The sequence below is a fragment of the Ixodes scapularis genome, unplaced genomic scaffold, assembly GCF_016920785.2.
Source record: "Ixodes scapularis isolate PalLabHiFi unplaced genomic scaffold, ASM1692078v2 PGA_scaffold9__187_contigs__length_104089568, whole genome shotgun sequence".
NCBI classification, from domain to species: domain Eukaryota; kingdom Metazoa; phylum Arthropoda; class Arachnida; order Ixodida; family Ixodidae; genus Ixodes; species Ixodes scapularis.
In genome coordinates, this window is record NW_024609884.1 from 9,707,874 (window position 1) to 9,730,761 (window position 22,888).

Below are 22,888 nucleotides of genomic sequence, written 5' to 3' on the forward strand. Positions count from 1 at the left end.
TTCTCATAAACCACTTGTTCTAGCTGTTTCTTAATTATCACTCGCAATTAAGTTTCCAAATTGCTCTCCAAATTTCGATTTGCTTGTTTTCTATGACTGGGAATGCAGTGTTGCTGCTATAATGCATGTGAGTGTAAAGCAGGAGGTACAAACCAGTCGTGTTGGTATACAAATAGTACAAAATTTATTTGACAAGTTTTTCCGGTGTAGGCATGTTGCAGACTAGAAGTATTGCAAACGTTTGGCTGTGTATTGACAGGAGAAGCGTTTGCAGAAAGTTGCTAGTGCATTCTGGGGTCTGCTATTGTTCTGTTATTATTACTTACACTACTCACTAGTGTGTGCCATGTACACCAGCTAGCTGAATGCCAGCCCTCATTATTAGCAAAGATGACTTGTTTGACTTGGTCCAAAGCTAAAAGAAGCCTTCCTCTAGGCAAAAGCAAATGGGGGAAATTTTACCAGCCACTAAAGCTTTTGTTACTCCATGTGTTCAATAGCATTTGCAGCTTTCATTATTTCTATAGTTGGCAATCATTTACTTGCAATATATTGTGAAAAAATGTGCATTGAATCAGCTAAGAGGTATTAAAAGTGGTATTACAGTTTTTAGGGTCAGATGCTTAGTGCTTGTGCAATGAGAAAAGGGTGACAGAAATGAGTGTTTACTGCTTTCTGAAAACCTTTTTATACTTGCCACGGGAACCTCGTGGTGTATCTTATGGAGATTCCTGGCAACAAGTAATCGTTTTAGAAAATGAGCACAGTAAATGCTGCTCATCTAGGCAATGGCTCAGGGGTTCCTTATACTTTGGCACATATTAGCGACGTTTATACATTGCCCTTGCCTTTGAATGCAGAAAGTATCCCATATGTTCGCCGCAAAAAAAAAAAAAAAAATCAGCATGGTGGTTCATCAAAGTTCCAGCTCGGCGAAGAGCTGGACAGAAAGTGGGGCGACACAAACTCAAGGTTGTCCCTTTCTGAATCGTCGTCATCTTCGATGCAGGGAAGCCACGTAGACTTGAGAGAATCGCTGTCTTCCACTTCCGGTATCGCCATGACTTGCGGTTGATTGCTCTGCTCTGGGTTTTCGTTACTTTGTGCCGTAGTCGGGTTCTCGGTTGGCTCCGAGATGCAGCCGTCTTCAGCACTGGGAGCAGGCTCCCTGGTGTTTTCTGCAGATTCTTTGGAAGCGCCTTCGGTCTCCTTGATGTTGGTCGGGTTCTGAGAAGGGGCAACAGCCTCGTCCGGCCTGGGGATGGGGACTTCTACAGGTGTAATGCGGTTGCGGGCCGAAAATTTGCGCCACCGTTGACGGCGTGGCGACTCGGGGCTTGCGTTGTCATCGCTGCCGAAGCAGCGTGTCAGGGATGCGAAGGGAGTGTGGCTTCGCTTGTGGGAGACTGACATGGCCTTCAGGTCATCCAGGTTGCAGATTACTAGTGAGAAGAAGCAAAGAAAACTGTGTCGGTGCTTGGAACAGCCTGGATGTGAGGGAAAAACTGCAAACACCAGATTGGGGCCCTGGCCAACACTTAAGCGACCACTTTGTCTGTGATGCTTTTGAGCTTTAGTCTGTAGTCATCAGCCGAGCACACATCCAGAGTGTGTGCCACACTAATTTATTAGCAACAGATAAGGCCTTGGAGCTGTTGGCATACAATTAAGGCCTCCCCTTGCAGAGCATTTCACTTGGTTTATGTAAACCAACACGTATTGCCATTAAAGCCGGTAGAGTAGCCAATCTGGATAGGATACAGTTTATTGTAACCGCCTTTCATGCTCTCCCAAAGTCGTCTGGACAACATTTCATTATCTGTACTGTTTGAAAAGGGCACCGAGTATGTTTGTTTCTTAATAAAACCGTTAACCAAATGATAGGCAAGCAGGGCACAATTCTATCCTGTGGTTATACAAGTTAATCACAATATTGCTCATTTACCTATCGGATTGGAAAGCTTTCCTTCCTTGCACTCACATGTACGAGTGAACAAAAGTCGGGCCAGACACATCGCCACATACCTGTGCCCCTGAGTGCTGACACCATGGCCGGCGAACTCTTGCACCTGGCCACTGTGGGGGTCTTGTCGCCCCGGGATCTTTGAATAGTGGCCGAGGTGGCCCTCAGGGTGAGTATGTTCTGGGTGATGTCGTGGTACGTCTGCACCTGTTGCTCCACCCCGTCGTCGTCATGGTACGTGAATGCCGTTGGCTTTCCGAGGTTCTCCGTGGAGGAACTGGTCGAGTTCGACGTGCTGCTGGCCGGCCGTTCTGCTGCACGCTGCACCTCGGTCACATGTCTCGAGAAAACCGAAGTCTTGGATTCTGGTCGGAGGACCTGCACAAGAGCGTCATCATCGAGGTAGTTGTTTCTGACATTCTCAACTTGCTTCAAGCTTTACACATGAGACTGCGTCGTAAGAGGGTACCTCCTTACTTCTGCTCTTCCTGGATTTTTAGTTGCTTTTGTTACCATCATCGATGAATTTTCACCATCCTTTGTTACTGTAGTCACACATGCAGAGGCTAAAGTCTCTTAAAGGGGGGTGGGGGCTACAGCAGTGGGAGTGGGGGGGGGGGGGGGGGGGGGGGGGGGGAGGGGGAGGGGAGGGAGGGAGGGAGGGAGGAGGGAGGAGAGAGGGAGAGATTTCCTCCCCTTCCTCGAATATTTACATAGAAATGTGTGGGGGGCAATGGCCTCACCCCTGTACTCGCACCACTGGATACATGTTAAAAATGTACCAGAAGCTCTGCCTCCAACACGAGCCTTCTAGCTTCACTAACACTTTGGGGTCTCGTGGGCATATCCAGCCAGTGCGCAACAAAAGGCAATGAGTGCGTTCTGGAAATACGCACTCATCCCGGTGCACTCCTGTATCTGACAACAGTGGGAAATGTACTCAACTCCCATTTTCATCCAATGTTACATATTTGCAATAAGTTTCAACCTTTCCTCATAGGTAAATATTTGCTCCTCGTATGTTGCTTTGTGCGGTCTATGTGATATTTTGTAATGTGCTCGATAAGTGTTTGGGAAGAGCGAGCGGGGCAAATGTATAACTGGGTCCTCCAGATGTGAGAGTCCTTTTCTGTCGTACCTGCATGACGGTCTGCACGAGCTTGGGAGTTTTGGGCCTTTTCTGGGGTGTCTTGATGATTGGCTCGACCCTGAGCCGTCTCCCCTTGCGCTCGAGTGTCTTCTCGTTGGAGGCTTGGTTCTTGCGCATCTGGCTCCTAAGACGAATGTTCATTGGGTCAGGAGATTTCTGGTAACAAAGGTTGCCCGGAACAATGACTCTGAGCACGCTGTATTATATGGACATTTGCGAATTGGACGTTTATGCATTCCACACGGGACGTCTGCCCAAGCCAGAAACTGCAAGCGCTCACTTGGCCTTGCGCCGGAGCATGGCTTCCACGTCGGGGTAGTAGTGAAGCACGTCGTTGAGGTCGTCCTTGCTTAGGACAAAGAGGTTGGAGAAGCCCACAGAGAGGACATCTGCCGTACGCCGATTGAACCCCGGGAGGCCCAGGAGGCTGAGGTTCCATTTGCAATGCACACAATAGAAAAAAAAAATATATATATATATTTTAAAACCATACTATTGTTGTGTAACCTGACACAATCATTCTAGCCTTTCTCACGCAAGGTAATTTGTGAAGCCTGCGGAAACCAGGCATTATTCAGTGCAGGTGTTTGGGCTGTTTGTCTTGTTGCTCTTAAACTAGAATTTGTTATTTGCGTGCTGGGCCCGATTTTAAAGCAAGTACCTCTAATCTGCATTCCGTTCGAGACTTGGTGAGCACTTGGCTAGAGGGAAACTGCATCTGCCTTCGCACCGTAAACAAGAGGAAAATGTCAGTCCAATCAATCCGCCAAAGTATTGCTCACCTGACTTCTCCAAACACGCTGCCTTCGGTGAGTGTGGCAAGCACAACATTGTTGTTCTCGCCACCCATGACATTGATGACTCCCTTGTTGACAATGTACATCTCCACTCCTATTTCCCCCTGTGTAGAATAAAGTAAAATAGTGCTTTCATCATTTTGGTACTTCTAAACCAGAAAGGAAACATGCATCACACAATCCAAATAATCGATCTAAACCCCTTAGAATGGCCACCTTGGTGGTTCCATTGCGAAGTGCTGGCCTACGATTCCCCATTTGGTGAGTTGAAATTGTGGCAAAGAGCCTGAAATTTCATTGAGGCTTATTGTGGCCTAGGCTCTGGATAATCAATATTTTGGTTGCTTCTGAAAGATTCCCAGGTAGAGAATGCCAATGTGGGACAGACAGGAAAATGTATTAATGATAGGCTACATGAACATAACCTGTCTATGAGGTTGACAAAGGGGGGACACCTGCCTCTGCACTGTCAATCCTAAACATGTACTCCTGATCTGGCCAGCACGGCTATCGGAGGACGACATAAGGAAAAACTCCTCAGAGAAATTTACGAGGCATATATTATACAAGGTCTGGGGGAGCACTGCGTGAGCCACCCTTCTGTTACTCTATCTGAAAAGGAAGTTAGTTTTTTAACGCTTCGATGCACTCAAACCGTTGCCCCGTGCCCTAAAATTCTCGTCCCATGAGCATGTGCCTATTGGTTATATGTCATTTTCTTTCTGCTTCTCTTCTGTATGAAATATTGAGTTGTGAGTTGAGCGTCTTTCCTGTCTCCTGTATTCTACAGTTTCCTCACGTTGTTTGCTGACTTTAACCATGTATAATGCTTACCAACTAGCCCAGCTCACCACCCTTCTAAAGGTACCATCCAGATGGTTTTGAAGACAGAATGTGTTATATGGCAGGCACCTAACCATATCCGGTTAGGTGCCATCAACGGAAGTCGACAGGCCGACTGCCAGCCGAACACTGACGCAGCGCTCGTCTCCTCACTGATTGCACACCAGTGCCAGCCGAACGTCTTCCTTGAGTGCCTCAGTGTAACTCCCGGCAGGGGTAAAACGTCGCGTGTTCAGGCATGCAGCTGAGCTCTGCTTCGTGAAACAAGCGCGCTTCGGGCTTCCCCAGGAAAAGAGTGACAGAAAAGCATGAAAAAGAAAGCAGACTCATTTGCCGTAACGGTTTGAGGTAGTTTCAAGTGTTTGGTTCTCTTTTGCCTCGAGCTGGTGCCAGGGCTCTGCTCGGCGCTGCCGCATTCTGATTGTTCCAGGCTCTGAGAAAGTCGCATTTACACTGCAGCAGCAGAAGATGGAGCCCACAAGTAAGACATCCATGGAGTGCTCACACACTTACCTTGCATGACACAAGGTCTTCACATGTGTACACAGTTTCTCCACACTAACAGATCACATTCTGTGTAACTGCCGCCTTTGTCACGCTAGTATGGTAAAGGGGCGACTTTTTTTCATTCACGTTTGATTTCGTGATGTAAAATAAATGCGCAGATTGCGAGTCAGATGCGGTTCCGAATTTTGCAGACGCGGACACAATTTAAGAACAATGCAGATGCAGATTGGATGCGGATGATCAAACTGGTATCCACGCAGGGCTCTACTTGCGTCCTTCACTCTGTAAACTCTACAATGTCGCCCACAACAACTCTAGTTACCTTGTGGCAGATATAATCCCCGGGCAGAAACAGCACAGACTGAAGTTTGAGCACCAGATCCCTCAACATTGACCGCTCGCAGTCCTGAAAGATTTAAATTGGAAGAATTGGTTGGCTTTCCGAGTTACTCGGTAATCTGTTTCAATCTTTTCATGTGGGACGATTTGGTCCAAAGGAAATGAGTACAAGGCGCTTTATAGGTAACTGTCTGACTCACCTGGAAAAATTGAACCTTGGCCAGTGTGTTGTAGTGCACGCTAATGGCGATGTCGGTCTTCATTTTCCTAGGGAGAGTGGCCAGGATGGAGTTTTCGTCTGAAAGGGAAGAAGCAGAAAAAGCTTTGGACAAGCGCGGATTGAAGATGGGAGCAGATTCCCTCTGGCACGCAATGGCATTTGGTGGCGATAAGATAAACGAGTTGCCATTCATTCCACAGTGTTGTTGTTACTGCCATCAGTAGGGAGGAATAGTACACGACACACGAGAGAGCAACAAATCTTCGCACTAACACAGGACTGAAACCTGGCTCGAGTCCTAGTCTGCACTTTGGAGAGGGTGCTTTTTTTACGTCCACAACCGACAACGGGTTGTTGGCGTTGGTTTGTGCATTTAAAAGAAAACCAGAAACTCCCAACTCGTTGCTATTCGCCGATGGAGAGCAGCGGAAGAGGATGGGTAAAGGCGTACCGAGGGTCTTCTTCTGGTCCCAGGTGTGGTTCAACCACAGCCTGACCCTACGCTGAAGGTCGTCTGGAAGGCCCAGCCGCCGAAGGTGGCGCACGCAGGCGTCGACTGCCTGGCGGCACTGGGTCCTGCCCTGGGTTGCTGTTGCCACAATGTCTCGTACCTGAGAACACGGAACGATTGACGCCGCTTTATTTTTTGGAAGAAGAAAATTGAGTGGAGTGGGGAAACTGGACCACTGTGTAACGTTGGGTGGGCTGTGTTTTTTGCTGAGACTTGTGCCAAAGTGCTTTTACCTGACCGATGAGGAAAGCAAAGAGGAAGACGCCGAGCAGCCAGGAGAGAGTCATGTACACATACTCCAGCTCGTTGCTCGGTTTGGCATTTTTGCCAATGGAAGTGGCCGTCTTGAAGGCAAAGTAGAAGCAGCGCACGTATCTGCCGAGCAAGGCACAAGTAGGTTTCTTTCACTCTTTGTGCTCGGTTGCCAAACGTGAGGACAGAAACTAAGAGCTCGTCAGTGAATGGTGGAAATGGAGGCTGTACTCACGCGGTCTTGTTGCCTCCTTGGAAGACGAAAGGATTTGAGCCAATCCCTTCATACTTGGAGATGGCATAATAGGCGCATGCATTGAGGTGGATCAGGTACATCATGTAAAGCAGTGTTCGAAGCACCCTGTAATTTAATTATTTTCGAGTCTTATGTAGGTGAAGACATTCTTACTGGTCAGGCTGTTAGAAGTCTAATAAATGGTGCTTTCTTTATGCATGCAAAATTGAAAATAAATGTACTTTTGTGAACTTGAATACATTTAAAGTGATTGTTTAATATCATGCCTGCCCATGTATTGCATGCTGAGTTGAATTTTTGCATTTCATATTTTTGTTGCAGTTTGAACATGATGAGTTCCCAATGCATGTGAAGTCTAGTTATGGATAATGTTATTTGGATGATATCGCTTCATTAGCCCAAGTTTCATTCAATGGGATCTCGGGATACTAGTGGCCTTGGCTATAGCATAGAAACTGCAAGTACTCGAATGCTCTTGTTTGGCTCACCTGATAATGTAGGGCGATTTAGCAAGAGCATCGATGCGGTTGAAGAACTCCCAGAATGTTTGTATCTGCACAGGTAGTTTTGGTTTCAATGTAGGGACAAATTTTATGGACACACACCACGTGCCAGTTGTGCAGATACTGTGTCACAGCCACTGAAGTGCTGTGAACCAACAGCCATGCATTCATGTTCCTAGATAGCATAGAGTGCATACCTTGAGCATTCGTGGCACTCTGAGCAGAGGATTGATGCCATAAACAAAGTAGAGGAAGTCCAGTGGCAGCAAGGAGGCAACATCCATCTGTATGGAGAGAAGCTCATTATTTTGTGCCACACTTGTCCAATGGCATGTCTTTAATGAGTGATTGCCACATTTCCAAATACTTGGCAAATTGATTAGCAAGTTGGCTTCACTAGTAACACTTTGAAGCGGGTAACACCCAGTTCAGCCTTGCAAAGGCCTTCCATTCTGCAGCCTGCGTAGTGCAGTGTAACAGCCAGCGACACCAGGAAGATGGGAAGCAAAACAAATTTCGCACACTTTGAATAAAGTAAATTTTGAAGGATTAAAAAAAAAAAAGAAAACAATAGGAAGTAACAGTTTTGCTTCCGGAAACTATTTAAACTTTTTTTTTTATATGAGCACGAAGTGATTAAGACAGCACCCAAATGTGCACTCCAAAGGCTTTTTACTTGTGCTCATGTCCCCACCTTTCATATTCCCTCACAGAGGTTCAATGAACACCGGTTTGACATAGCCTTCACTCTGTGCAAAGGGTGTGCAGATTCCTTTCTTATAGTTTCTTAATCTCCCCCTTTGCTACCCTCCCAGTTTGGGAGAGGAGGAGGCTAATAGACCTATCTCGCAGGAGAAATTGAAAAGTATGTAGTATAGAAAATAGGGTATGTAATTGCCGTTAACATATCGCTTACTTTGAAAATTAGCTTGCCGATGTAGTTTCTTCGTGTCAGCTTGGGATCCTCCTGAAAGTTGCGGGCAAAACAAGTGTGAGGTCTGACCTTTGCATCATTGTCATTTAGAAAGATCTTTTATTTGGTACTAAAATTTTTGTTTTGACTTTTATTTTTTAATATTGCTTTATGTGGTACTCATGAAGAGTAAAGAGAAGTCCTTGATGGGGGGGGGGGGGGGTTGACAGAGACAAGGACAGGACGTTTGCTTGTCGTGTCACCATTTCACCATTTTTTTCATTTTTAAAACTTTCTAGAGAAATCAGGTTATCAAAGTGTGCCTCGAGAACAGAGGCACGGTGGCGGAAAATGTAGAAACGGTTCTTATTGGTAGGGTGTGCAAGGCTTACCACCCACATGCCCTTTGAGTGGAACTTGATCCTGGACTTGAAAAGCAGGATGTCGAGGAAATAGACAAGGTCAGAGAGGTAGTCACATATCAGGTATCCCAGCTCCCTAGCGTAGGAGCCCTCCCAGAAGACAGCCCTTAGGAAGATGGCCCAGCAGTTGTACAGGAAGCACAGGCTCACCACAAAGAGCCACGAGATGTACAGCTTGCCTGCAGGGTGGCATAGAAACTCCAAGTCTCAAGGAGAGAACAAAAATTTATTCCAAAAGGTTTTTACCAGTAATTCGTCATTCAATATATAGCTATGGAAAATTTGCCTACGGATAAATAATTAAAAAAACAAAGTTGCCGTTTTTTTTTTTTTGCATACTTTGTGGGTCGATGGTCTTGGGAAAGAGCCTCCTCTTCTTGATGGTGCAGCAGCCGAGCTTGAGCAGCGACTCAGACTCGGCTTGGTCTCCAGACGGCCTGTCTTCCGCAAGGGCAAAGGAATCCAGACGCAGTCGACTCTCGTAGTTCTGCCTCCTCTCCAGCGGTGGGGCTGGAAAGTGTGCAGACCGATGGAGCGTTCCTTATCACAGTTGTAGGTGGGCGTTTGAACTGGTTCGTTGTAACCATGCAGGTGCCGCAAGGCCTAAATTGATCAGGTCCATTTGGAAGCGATTAAATTGCTCGACTAAAGCAATCTTTTTGCGTGTGGGCCTTTTTCGAGTAACGAGCGCCGTCTGGGAGTTTGTTTGCGAACTACAAATGAAGGGCAGAGGAGCACACTGGCATTTTCCGATTGCATCGGTTTTCATTGCTTTTTATTCCCCATACTACCGATGCTCAAAAGAGAATCGTCAAAATATATAATATAACAGCGGGAAGCGAGGCCAGGGGAGAGGTTGTATGTATGCACAGAAGCTTACTGGAAAAAGTTCCATTAAAGTGCTGCTCTCTACTTTTTAAACCATTCATTATGATGAGCATTGTCTCATTCCTTGTTGCGTCATATGTGTTCAAAGGAGGGGGTGCGGGGGTTTGTACTCACAGGGGCTTGGAGTGGGCGGCTCTACAATGCGCTCTTTGACCTTTTGTGACCGGTGTGAGAAGGCTCGCACCAGGGTCTGGATTCGTTCCGAGACAAACTCTGAAGCCGTTGTGTTCTCAGAATCGGAACTGAGAAGAGACAAGAATAAGCCGTAAATGTTGATTTGTAGTAGTATTCGAAAATGTTTGTTTGCAGACAACAAGATTAGTATGGGAGTTCTCTTGTGCTTCTGCACTTAAGCACTTGACACATCAAAATCATATTTTTTTTTTATAATCCGAAACGATTAAAAACCATGCCCGGACATTACCCTCAAAACTCGAAGCTTGGGAATTCAGTATTTGTGAAGAAAACAGCAATTTCCAAATGTCGAATTTGAAGTTCCCGCGCAATCCTCCAGTGCAGTGACGTCAAATATTGCGGAGTCCTAAAGTCAGATGTGGGGGTTTTATGTGCCAAACCAACGAAATTCATCTGGCACGCCCCAGCGGAGGACAGGATTAATTTGGACCCCTGGGATCTTGACGTGCAACCGAAAGCTCGATTACACGGCGCCTTCTCTGCAATATGCCTCCGTCATATTGCGGGCACTTCGCCTGGGATTCGAACCCGCCACCTGGGGATCCGTAGGCCGGCGCTTTGCCCCAGAGCCTTGCAGAGTCCTGCGAGTTGACTTTCTTTCACGCCTCTGCTCCAAACCAGCCGTTGCCACCGCGACCCGAAGCAAGGAGGTGAGAGCGAAAAGAAGGGCGCCAGCTTACCGGAAAAAACCGGTTTGGTTTCCTCCGTGTGTGCCGTGCCACCTGCCTATCGCGGCGAGCAGACGACGCTCGACGTCTGAAAGGCTGCCCCGGCGGTGTCACAACCGAAACTACTATACACAGACTCCAAACCTAGTCGTTTTGACCATTTCCGTTTCCAAGTCTGAGAGGTCGTTGGGCACCTAAAATAGACCACTTCGTCCGATTCCCTGATCACCAATGATCCTCTGCTATGTAAATCGAGCGCCGCCATGTTTTTCGAGGGAGGATACAAATCCAAAAGGCGACATCACACCGGACTCCCGATTTTTAGTATTTCAAAAGAAGGGCCATTGTGCGTTTGCAGTTGCGTTAAAAATGTTTTACGATTGCCGTTATTAAATGTTATAAAAATGTCGCCTACAAAGCTTCTAATCATGGATGAAGAAAGAATGAAACAATTAAAACAGTTACAACACAACCACATCTTTCAACTAGCAACAGACAGACGAGTAAACTTTCAACAGCGAGCAGCCGACTATACCCAGGAGGAGAAGGGGGGAGAAGGGAAGATAAGAAAACGCGAAGTGCAAGTCAGAGTGGTGGGCTTATCTCGGATTTTAGAAATTCAACCTCAGTTTTCGTCAGCAGGAGGGAAGGGTTTGGCACATTGTTTTTTGCTGTGGTCATGGCAAATGATTCTATGATCTCCTTGCCGAATCTGCTGTCATGCCCCCCCCCCCCCCCCCCCCCCCCACCCCCCCCCCAGGATTTTTGTTTCATCAAAGAGGGGATGACAACGCAAACACGAACGGGCATGTATTACTATGGATGATAGGAATCTGGAGAGGCCTTCGAAACTTCCTTGTGATGTTCGCGGAGTCTGTGATTGGTGCAGATTCGGCAGGGAGATCATAGAATCATTCGCCATGACCACAGCAAAAAACAACGTATCAAACCCTTCCCTCCTGCTGACGAAAACTGAGGTTGAATTTCTAAAACCCGAGATAAGCCCACCACTCTGACTTGCACTTCGCGTTTTCTTATCTTCCCTTCTCCCCCCTTCTCCTCCTGGGTATAGTCGGCTGCTCGCTGTTGAAAGTTTACTCGTCTGTGCTAGTTGAAAGATGTGGTTGTGTTGTAACTGTTTAATTGTTTTATTCTTTCTTCATCCATGACTTAAACCAACACGCTCTTCTACCCAGCAAAGCTTCTAAATTTCATGATTTCTGACGTCACAAATCAACAGAAGCGAGGAGGTGAGAAACGGGAGAGAAGGGTGCCAAAAAAAAAAAAGGCGCTTGCGTGGTAAAATATTTTTCGCGATGCAGTATTTTTTTGCGTGTCCATGACTACAACTTGCATCATTTTAGACAATAAAAAAATAAATATGACCTTTGGTGTGTCAGTGCCCCTTGAAGGAACTGTTATAGCAAGCAATGGTTCGATTCCATAACATCTCAAAGGAAATGGTGATTTCGAGTTGATTACAAAAGCAGAAAGTGTTCCGATGCGGCTGTTTTTATAATTTCTTGTCGTTTTCTGCGCTACTAATGTTGCTGTTGCACATCCTGTACTCTCATACTGTAGCGATAAGAAATATCAGCGAAATAAATTTTCTTCTTATGCTGAAGATTTTTTTTTTTTTCATTATTCTGGTGATATATTTCATTACACTGTACAGGGCTGAGCAAACTCGGGTCCGCACGTCACCCTCAATTGCCAGACTTTTTTTTTTTTTTTTTTTCCTCAGGGGTAAAAGATGGCAAACATTGCTCCGGAAGGTCAACATTGTGAAGCTGAAGATTATGGCGTCTTTAATAAATGCATGAGCTGGGAAATTTTCTGTCCCTTTTAGAAATTTTAAAATGATTTGCAACTGAATTTGTTGAGAAACAACAAAACGAATCACAAATACTGGGTGTTTCTGCAATACTTAAAAAACATCCCCATGGTTGAGAAAGAAAAACTTTTCGGGAACAAATTGCTAGCAATAACGGACGTTGGGGATTGCAAAAAAAACGCTAATCAGCAAAATAATTGCCCAGGATTTACTAATTAACTTCTTAATTAGTGAAAATAGGGTTCCAGTTAGAAACTTGCGGAGCGTCATCGATAATTTCTTAATCAATACATTTTAGGGAGACTTGTGAAGCGGGGGGTGCGCTAAAGTTTTCACTCGTGCAGCAGGCGGAAGGCTGTCGACGCGAAAACGCGGATAAAAATCATCCGCGTTTTCGCTCCGAGCGGTAAACGTTGCGCTGGCGTGTACTGCGGGGAAACAGTTCCTCTCGCATAACAGCGCACGTGTCCCTTTTAAGGCGAAAGCCTTATATGTCCCATTACGCGAAAAGGCGTCGGCGTTGTGCCCAAACGATGGCCATAAAAATGTCATCAAGCACGCGCCGCTCAAAGTCAAAGCGGACGCGCCTCAGAAATAAAACACAAAGAAAAGCACAGCAACGCAGATGCTTCGTCACGGAAGCCGTAATGCCGGCGGGGCGTGTAGGAATGCCTTCCGCATTCCTACACGTAAACAGTCTTCAGCGTGTTTTTTTTTTTCTCACGAAGAAAGCAAAAAGAACGAAAAGGAAAGATAGAAGACTTTTGGTATGACCAGGCGAAGAGCCAACAGCGTCAAGATGAGTTCGAGTCGGGCCAGGCAAGGGTACTCACATGACCGCCGAGTGGAAGGGGGTCCATTCTGCAGCACCGACGCGCGTGACGCCCCAGGCGTCGCGCTGGGTGGCCGACCTCCGGGACGCCGACGAAGGCGCCGTCGACGAAGGATCGCCCATCGACGACGACCGGGTCGACGCAGAGCCGGCGTCTCGCGTGGCATCGGGCCTGGGACTGGCCGCCTTGGCCGTCACCTTGACGGCCACCTGGGCGGACGCCGCCTCCCGGGGGACGGCCGACGCCCGGACGGGCTCGGGGACCACGTCGACGGACACCTCGACTTGTCCGCGGGTCACGCGGCACCGCTCGTCCCCACGTCGTCGACCTGCCGGTGGGAGCGCGCGTGGAGCGCGTAACCAATTAGGAGAATGTTCTTGCACCCGATCCGAAATTCGGATCGGGTGCAAGAACACAAGAACAAGAAGAATGTAACATTTGGATTACATTCCGAATGCAGCCCGAATGTGCCCACGGGCCACGCAGCATATACCACGTGACACTGATGAGAGAGAGGTTAACACCAACACCTGGATAACAAGAACGTAGTCCTTGATATCCTACGGCACCTGTTCGAGGCCAGAGTGGGGCATAAAGTGGACACGAGCTTCTTCAGCCTTTTGGAGCAGGTTTGGAAGATGCCCCAGATGTCGTAAAGATAACAGATTCGCTGGTCCTTCACCTTCACGTGAAGTGTAGGAGCTTTACATTTTTTTTAGTCGGTCGTGCCTGTTCTAGTAAGGGTTAATTAAGCGCGTATGTATGAGCAGGGATGGTATAGATGCTATCATGGCGTGTATTTTTATCAGATAGAGTAGATTTGTACTCTTATGAGTATTGGAATACTTTAACAAAGACCTGGAACCTTTGTATTTCCTAATAATGAAAACTGTAGTCAGTATTTTACTTTATTTTCTACCATACTACTGCATCTTGAAATGGTTTTGTTTTCAACTTATGGAACGTGTGATTTATGTTTTTAATATATATGTATATATATATGAGTAACAGCTATTAGTGGCAGTCCCGCAACGCTCTCCGCAACCCACTACGATACCCGGAACTCTACAGTCAAGGCCATCGACGCGCAGGCGCCGTAGCGGCGGCTTCGTTGCGGAGGGGAAGAAACGCGGTCTACGAAAACTTCCTATTGAGAACTGTCCTGGTAACGGGTTGGTTCCTCTCATGGATTTATAATAGAAGGCATAGTCAACAAAAGAAGCACGACTTAAGCCTCATGAAAACAAAACGTTGTGCTTAACTAACCTTAATCACACGTTCCATAAGTTAAATGGTCCTGGGAAAATTCCACCATAATTATCTTTCACATCTCGGACCGTTTTCAAAGGAGGTCTTGCCGCTTGTCTCTTCAAGGTTGATTCAGGGCAACAGGTCGTTCGTTGTACATTCGGGTCACGACAAAAGCCACTCTTTTGGTTCCCAGTTTGGGCCATGCGATTTGTGATTTAGAGGGAAAAAAAAAAGGGTACGTTTTAGTAACAGTGAAAGCTATGGACCATAGGGATTGTATAACATTGGGGAAGAAGGGCAGTTCAAACTTTCTATTACCTCTTTAATCACTCCACCTCGCGCGGCAACGGGCTAGATTGATGGAATAGGATAGGATGCCTACGAGCTTCCTAGCGACTACCTCCGGGAGTTTATTGATTTTGAAGTATTCGCGTTTATCGAAGCGCCACTTGTGTGTGACTTTTGTCGTGGATAAATTAGTATTGCCAATGGCAATGGCACCAATGCCAAATTCAACTGAAGATATTTCAATTGATACAAGCGCGTTTTTTTTCTTCATCTGGCGTACGTTTACATTCGGTTATTATTTATTTATTTATTTTCAATAGGAAACATCGAAATTAAACTCAGAATTTCGGAGGATTGGGAATCAAAAAATATAAACTCCGATAAACTCCGAATCTTCGGCAAAAAATAAGCTCCGAAAAACACCCTCCGAATTCGACGAAAAATGAACTCCGAAAACACGGAGCCCTAGAACTTATATCGCACCGTCCTCAGCCCTCTCAAGAAAGGAATATTTCAACGAAATTTGAAATATTCCCGTCGTGTTCAAAAATAGGTTGAATATGATCCACAATATCCGTAAATGACAATCGAACGTTTGTATTTTGAGCCTGGTGGCTGTATTTTTCGTTATAAACGGCCCACTCTGGCAAGCGCTCGGAGAAGGCCCAGCGGAGACCACGTGACATCCAACGCAATCGTGACGTAGGTCGTCTCGGGACGAGCAAAGCTACGGCGAGGCTGACGTCGAGAGGATGGCCTAGTCGTTCCAGACTTCCAGCCACCGAAGCGGCTGCTTTTGTACGAATTTTAAGTGACGGGTTAATCTTCTACATTCTTGTAGCGGGACAATAGCGACTTCTGTGACACACAAAAGGCATTCTCGGGAAGAGGGGAGTTCCTCCTTCCCCTCTTCTCTCGTCGTGGCCGGAGGCGAGACAACCTCCGTCACTAGCTGTCAAGGTTCCTAGACGGGCATTACAAGCGAGGCCTTAGCGAAACTAACAGACTAACAGATTTCTGCATTTGAATGCAGAAATCGGTTAGTTTGGCACACGATCGAGTTCAGTTCTTAGAAAAGGGTGGACGAAGCGGTTTGAGCCCTGAATACTTTAACCATCAAGATTACTTTGTTGTCTGTGTTGCTTTATACTGTTCAAGTCAGTTATTAATGAAAAAAAGGGCTAGTTAGACAAATTCCAATCGATCGGTGCAATTACTAGAATAAAAAACACTATATTCTCGGGACAGTTTTCGAGATGCGACTCGCAAGGCAAGTTTGAGGGGCAGATTTTTTTTTTTTTTTTCTTGTAATGGGAATTTTGCTGGTATCGTTTCGGTTACTGCCTCATGCAATTTGTGCCCAAGTAATCATGCCACTCGACATCAAGGCGGTCATCTCTGCCATCTCTCTACCTCAACATCATGATGAATTTACGCAAGCCGGCAGAGACACGCGCTGTATAAATATAGGCTGCAGACCTGGCCAAACATGTTCATAGCAACGCGGAGTCATCATTTTGAACTTTTCAGCGGAAGTTTACGAGGACCTATGGAGCTGCTCAATCTGCGCGACACTTCTTAGCGTTTTCCCCGATCGTTCATTGCTTTGCGTTTTGTACCTCTTAGTGGGCGATTGACTATATCCTAAACAGCCTCACAATCGCATCTGCTTCATTTCCACACAGTGAAACCTGAATTTTCTTACCACCGAATCTACCAATACAAAAACCTTCCAAGATGTACCATAAAATGAACAATATTTGTATTTCATAAGGTGGTGAAATATGCATATTGCCGTCATTGTCGTTACTACCACCACCATCGTCGTCATAGTCGGTATTATCATCATCATTAGGGGCCTTATGATCTGCCTTGGCCCAGGGTCCCGAAATTCCTTAATCCGCGGCCCTGGGCACTGCAGCCAGCAGGCGCGTCAGCCCATGTTGGGGCAAGGTATTGCGCTCAAGGTCGCCTACGTTTTGGGCGTGGCTTTGTTGATCTTTTCGTTGGGACGCTTGGACGAGGGTGACCTTCCCGAACGGGAATCTGAAGCAACATTCCTCGCGTCCATATGATGATCTCGGAGCCGGTCGTGTAGGCACCGACCCTTTTGCCCGATGTACACTTGGCCCCGCAGGACAGGGAGATCGCGTACACCTTCTCGGTCTTGCAGGCGTGCTGCCTGCAGTGGCGTTTGCCTACGGACGTTTCGTACGAGAGTGTGTGCGGCGTGAGCGTGCGGTACGTCGGCCGCCGAGCAATCAAGACCTCCCCCCCCCCCCCCCCTCCCCCTGTTTGTTTTTCTGAAGGCATTCCCTTAATCCCCCCCCGCCCCCCGAGTTGACCACAACAGAGACCCCCCCGCCACCGGTGGGAGTCCTTAGTTCGGCTGCAACTCCTCACGAATTGAACACGATTGCCAGCCGAACAAGCAGGTGACATAGAGCACAATAGCATTACAACTTTGTTATATCTAGGAGGTATTGGTAGCGCAGTGCTCGCCTGCCCTCGCCCGCTCGCCTGCGTGTCCATCGTCGTCTGCTACAGCCGGTTCTATACAGGCATTTCTCGGTATTCCTTTCGGCGCCACGGACAAATGCACGTATTGCAAAAAAAAAAAAAAGTTTATATTGTACGTGTTATTTGTGGCGAAACCGACACTACGAGCGTGAGTGTTTATCCTGTACTCGTGTACCTGAATGACCTGAAGCGCTTTCCGAAGGAGATCGCGATCGTCCCTTGAGAGAAGGGGCCCACGCCGCCGAAAGTCGGTCGCTTCCTCCATCTCAGTTTGCTTGTTGGCTCGATATGTCTCGACTACCCAACGTACAAAACGCGCCTCCATCGGACGTTCGGAGGACGTCCAGAGGATATTGGGGCGTCCTCTGAATGTTCAAAACAATACGTTCTCGGCCTGGGCGACGGTGCACCACGAGAAGTGAACTCACTGAACCGCCGAGGATAATCAGCAGCTATACACCTTAGAAATGTGTGCACGCTGCAAGATTTCTTTGTTTTCTCTAGAATTTCAAGAAATGCCCATCCCCAAATCAATTTAAATAGCACGTTTTTTCAGAGTTCCTGATCGGGCGCCGGAATTGTGGGCTCCATCCTCAAGCGAGATGTGCACCGCATACATTCTTTTTGTAACGTTCGCCTCGTATTTTGCATACGAATTAAAGCTTTACGCTTTGAAACACCCAAAGGACGAGAAAGGTATAAATGACTTCTTTAAGCGGCCTCACCGAGCGGCAGTCTTTTCACACGACGGCTCGTGCAGGCACTTGTCATTGCCTTGTGTTCCCCTTCGTCGTCCGCCAAATTTCCGTCCATGGAGTCGCGTTGAAAACAGATGGACCGGATCCTCAGCAGCTGACGACGGCTTTCTGCCCGTCCGACTAAGCCTCTCTCGAACTCGAAACCAAACGGCACAACGTGCCCGCGGTTCTCGGGAAACGGTAGGACTGGCAGCGGCCGCGCTTGGCCACTAGAAGACCGTCCCGGCCGACGAACAACTCGTGCTCCGTCAGCGGGGACCCGCATCGAAGCGTTGCCGGGTGACACGGGCGGAGCCGCTCTCGTTGTCTTTCCGCCGGCTTGCAATATTAAAAACCCGAAATTGGTCTGCCACAGGGTGCTCCATGAGTGATGCATGATCTCATGCGAGTCGACAACGCCTGGCCCAGCCTCACTTTAATCACGCGGAGCGCCGTTTTTTTTGCCACTGAGGCCCTCGCCACCCACGTCCGGCCATTCCTTTTTTTTGGCCCGGGGGGGGGGGGGGGGGGGGGGGGGGGGCGGGCAGGATTAATGTTAGGTATGGAGAACAAAACGCGGCGCACTCGTTTTGTTCTCCATATCTAGAAGTTTAAGAATTTTCACCACGTTGCAGTGTCGAGGAAAACGAACGGGACAGTGAAGGCGTGTCGTACAAATGTGGATACTGTTCAATGCTGTTCATTTTTTTTTTATTTGTTTATCTTCCCGAACGAACGCATACGAGGAAAAAGTGTATGAACGCTTAGCCATCGACAGTTTGCCTCGAACTGTGGAGACATTTGTCCGCAGTAAAGGGGCGGAGTTTCGCTGGTGCAGTGTGTCTGGTAACCCGGGGTTCCAAAACTGCGGCTCGCTCATTTGTCCAGTTTTGGTATAATTTTTATACAGTATCACAGACAAGGGTATGCTAGCTACGGAACTGCGGGGAGAACAAAAAGGGAGTATTATTCTCTGACCTGTAGAAGAGTCGTTGTTTCCAGGCTGATTTCGTTGGCCGTTGGCGTTTTTCCCGGCGACCGCTTCGTTGCAGTGATCTGCCAGCGAGACACGCGTAGGGGAAGAAGCAAAGAATAAACATAGTTGCAGAATTTTTTCAAAGTGAAAAGGGGGGGGGGGAACCTTGAGGTTACTGGTTTCCGTGTAAGCTCGGGGAAGAAACGAACGAATGTAGAAGCTAGAATATGTTCGACCGCAAGTTCTCCGACGTATTTAAAGTAGCTCGAAGCAGACAAGGAATAAACGTCACCGATCGAAGCATTGCAAAGAATGCAGAAGAAAAAAAAAAGAGTTAAGTGCGGGAAGAGCAGACGACCATTTATTATGCGACACTGTAACGTTTGCCCCGATTACACAACTGCATTACACAACTGCCAAAAAGCAAACAAAAAAGCGTACGACATGCGATTTCAAACATAGTTGGTATTTATCGTGTCGCCAAATAAATAAACACTTTCAACATTATTCGCATGGCAGAAACAAAGCAAAATCGGGCATTCGAAGGAAAACACAAATTGTGCGAAAAGGTGCTCAGGTAGTGCACAAAACGCGGTTTGAGCGGCATGCTAAAAGCAAACCAAATCGCTTATCTAAAAAAAAAAAAAAAAAGTGAAAATTTAGTTTTAACATTTTTTTGAAGTTTCGTGAAACCCTTACACAATGTTAGCCGCAGGGAAAACGAGACAGTGCAATGAGAGAGATGTGCGCACCCTGACCTCGGAGGGCATCGTGCCTGAACGCCGGATTCTGGAAGCCCGTTGCCGGGCTGCAGCATCGGCTCTGACATCGAGTCCCGTGCTGAACTCCTGCCTGGACCAAGGGCTCTATGGACATCCGAGCCTGTGCCAGCGGCCAAGGAACGAAAAGACCCCACACGAGGTCTGCGTTAGCGTGCTCCAGCAATTCAGAAGCAAGAATCGCCCGCGCTCGTAAAGTTGGCTTCTCCACTCAAGCTAGCATAGTGCGGAGAAGTGTCATTCCGGGAAACGCTCGAAATCACAACGAGTGCAGTCTGGAAACTAATCAAAATTGTAAGTGTGAAATATGGCAACTGGATCTACCCAAAAGTAGGACATGCTGGCGAATTTTCACTAAACACGCTTGACACTCGCTGAATCTAAGTAAACAAGAGAAGCGGGGAACGAAATACGAATAACGGTCGTGACATCGGGCTCGGCTACCCGATTAATTTGATTTCTGAGCGGATTGCGCAGGGCATCAAAAGGATCAGATAAACGAAACGTGACCGCAACTAAACGGCACCAGAGAAACGCGGCACACGGTAGTTTTGAGCGCGAAAAGACACTTTTAGAAAATTACCAGACCTAACTTTGGGGATCACAGATCCACCGGTGACGGTAACAACAGGCGGCTTTAGCGAGTGAAATTCTCGGTGGCGACGTTTGGTAGTTTTGGCGGAGTCAAAAAAGAAACCGATGTAGGCGTCCCCGGATGACCAAGAAAAAAAGGACGCTGCAACCGGGCGACGCTCGGAGACGATCGACGAGCGCTGCGCTAACTGCACCAGCTGTGGGAAATGTTTTTGGTGTCTCGGTGGCACCGTTGGCAACGGGCGGACCTCGCGTGTCAAGAGCCCTCCCCTCCGCCGGCACCGAGAGTGTCTTAACGGGGGTCTTGTAGATTGATTGAGAGGTCGCCATTGATCGGGGCACACGACTACGTCTGAGCGCTTATTTCGTCCAGGTCTGCTTCGCAAGGAGCGGGCAAGATGCCCCTCGTAGCAGCAGTACGAGGAGAAGGCGTATCATCAAAGTCTGTGTGCCTCCGTTTTTGTGGTGCGAGAATGTACGAGTTGGGGGCGAATGGCCAAGTTGCGTCCTTCCTTTTTTTTTGCTCCTCTTTAGCGTAGAAGTGTGCGAAGTAGCACGGGCAGTAATTACTTACTATAAATTTCACCATTGAGGGGAACAGTGCTATATATATATAATGCGATTTTTTTTTTAATACGGTCACCTGCCCCGTAGCTCTCTATACATCAACACGACGGTCCTGACGTCACGGCGTTGCGATGGGCAGGGCGCATGCGCAGACGGTTCACTTGACGCGAATCTGGTTTCTGCGCACGCGAAGTGCCCTCCACACCTCGTGCGGAAACTGCACGATTGCCGGCACCTCGCGAGGGCTCGTTTGGAAACAGAGCGCCGGCCTATACGCGCACAGAGCGAGACACTGTTATGGCGGTCAGGTGATCGCCGTTTTTTTTTTCTTTCCTAGTTTTTCTTTAGACTTAAAAGGCTGTTATCACAACTACTAGTGCGGTGGAAAGCGGTCATGTTTGACAATACTCTTTCCAAATAAAATTTAAAAAAAAAGACGCCGACGTCGTGTTTGCGTCAACAGTGTGGCGCAGTGTACGTGCACCGCAGAGGGATAGCAAAAAACAACAAAAAAAAAGAAAAAAAAGGAAACGAACAGCCGCCTGTTTTACGCCACCGTGCAGTGTCAACGCAATAACACATTCCTTCTTCCCGCTGCTGTTTTTTTTTTTTTTTGTGGAATATAATATAGAGATGAGAAAGCGCGTAATATCAGCCGTCTCGTTTGGGCTTTAGGGTGCAGCGCTACAGCGCGGAATTTTGCATTGATAAGGTTACGCAACGGCACCAGCCTTCAGGTTAAGAGTACCCTCGAAACACGCCGAGTAAACACTCCGGAACGTATTAGGCCACCAACAGCCTGTCATCGAGCGCGCTCTTGGCGCGAAGGGACAAACTCGCCACCCACGCTCCATCATTACTCCCCCCCCCCCCCCCCCTAATGTTTGTTATTTATTTATGGGTCGTCTGCTACGATCGGAACACTCCCGAATATAATTCAAATTACCACTAAAGAAAATGGTCGGTCGCGCTAAATGTGAACGAACTGATAAGACGGGTGTACGGACTACGGGCTGTAGTTTTTTTTTTTTTTTTTTTATGAATCACTTTAAAAGTTTGTTTAAAATGCACTTCGATATATATCGGTCTTCTCTCACTCAAATCGGCTGAACTAGTACGAAAGCGTCGTCGGATTTAATGACGGCGTCAATTTAGCGAATGCATGCCCCCCCCCCCCCCCCCCTTTTTTTTTTCTTCCCCCGTCACAACGACGTAAGATTAGGATCAGTTCGCGCAAGTACATCGATGATATTCAGCCAATGCAGCGCGCAATACATTTTGGCCAGCCCGTTCTAAAACGAGACAGGTTTCAGTGGAGAAGCTCGTGTTCGGAGTACATGTGCAGAACGCGATTTCCCTTCCCCCCGTTCGCGCACACTCAACCCTGGCGCCTCGCAAAAGTTGGCCGAAAGCAAAATAAGAACGAGCAAAGTAACCCATTAGGCCTAGCCGTAAAGCGAGCATTTTGTGTGTGTTGTTGAGCATCGTTGGCTTCAAAGTAGAATTCGTGCAACTGGGCATTCGTCGAAGACAGCGATGGTATCCGTCGTAAAGGTAGACGAGGAATTTCCTCCGAAGCCATTCCCGAGCTTTTAAAAATCGCGAAGGAAAGCGCTGCGCGACGCAAACAAGAAAGCCTGCACCATCGCCGCTCCGGCACGATGTTTTTCCACTGACGCATATCGGAGCTGGACGAGTTGAGCGAGGCCCTACCAAGCGGCGGAGCTCACCTTTTCGTCGCCAAAGAAGTCCGGTAATATGTAGTCCAGCATGGCTCCGAAAAGCGCTGGACTTTGGCAGAGCCTTTTATCAGGTTATCATGTTTGATCTTCATGAGTGCCCGCACCGCAAAAAAGCTCGCTCGCTCGCAGTAGAGTGGCGCCCCTTTTCCCGGCAACCCCCCTTGGAGGCTGTGGCGCCATCTGCGGGTAATCGATGCGACCTTCCGACTGTTCAGCAGCGGCGGGAAATTGAAATGCTGGATTGAAAGTGATCATTCTCACATTCGTAAGCGCGCGACTCGAAGTATTTTTTACAGCGATCGATGGCTGTTATGGGGTTCTTCCCACCACCACCTTGAGA

At 47.6% G+C, this 22,888-nt stretch overlaps 1 protein-coding gene across 2 annotated transcripts; it reads right to left on the bottom strand.

Moving 5' to 3' along the window:
- Window positions 1–162: 162 nt before the first annotated feature.
- On the bottom strand, window positions 163–22,692 carry LOC8050483 (cyclic nucleotide-gated cation channel). Of its 2 annotated transcripts, none has more exons than XM_042287501.1 (20): window positions 22,537–22,692; window positions 19,619–19,748; window positions 18,869–18,946; window positions 13,095–13,422; window positions 9,679–9,806; window positions 9,016–9,186; window positions 8,647–8,855; window positions 8,258–8,308; window positions 7,539–7,625; window positions 7,327–7,391; window positions 6,818–6,943; window positions 6,564–6,705; window positions 6,271–6,430; window positions 5,800–5,897; window positions 5,583–5,666; window positions 3,896–4,014; window positions 3,394–3,540; window positions 3,102–3,237; window positions 2,026–2,341; window positions 163–1,442 (listed from the first exon to the last, which is right to left on the bottom strand). In XM_042287501.1, the coding sequence occupies exons 1-20, from the start codon at window positions 22,576–22,578 to the stop codon at window positions 901–903; spliced, it is 3,159 nt and encodes a 1,052-aa protein (XP_042143435.1). In that variant the 5' UTR covers window positions 22,579–22,692; the 3' UTR covers window positions 163–900. The 2 variants fall into 2 exon arrangements, with proteins under 2 accessions (XP_042143435.1, XP_042143436.1); XM_042287502.1 differs by having other exon boundaries at window positions 639–1,442; window positions 19,625–19,748.
- Between the last annotated feature and the right edge of the window lie 196 nt (window positions 22,693–22,888).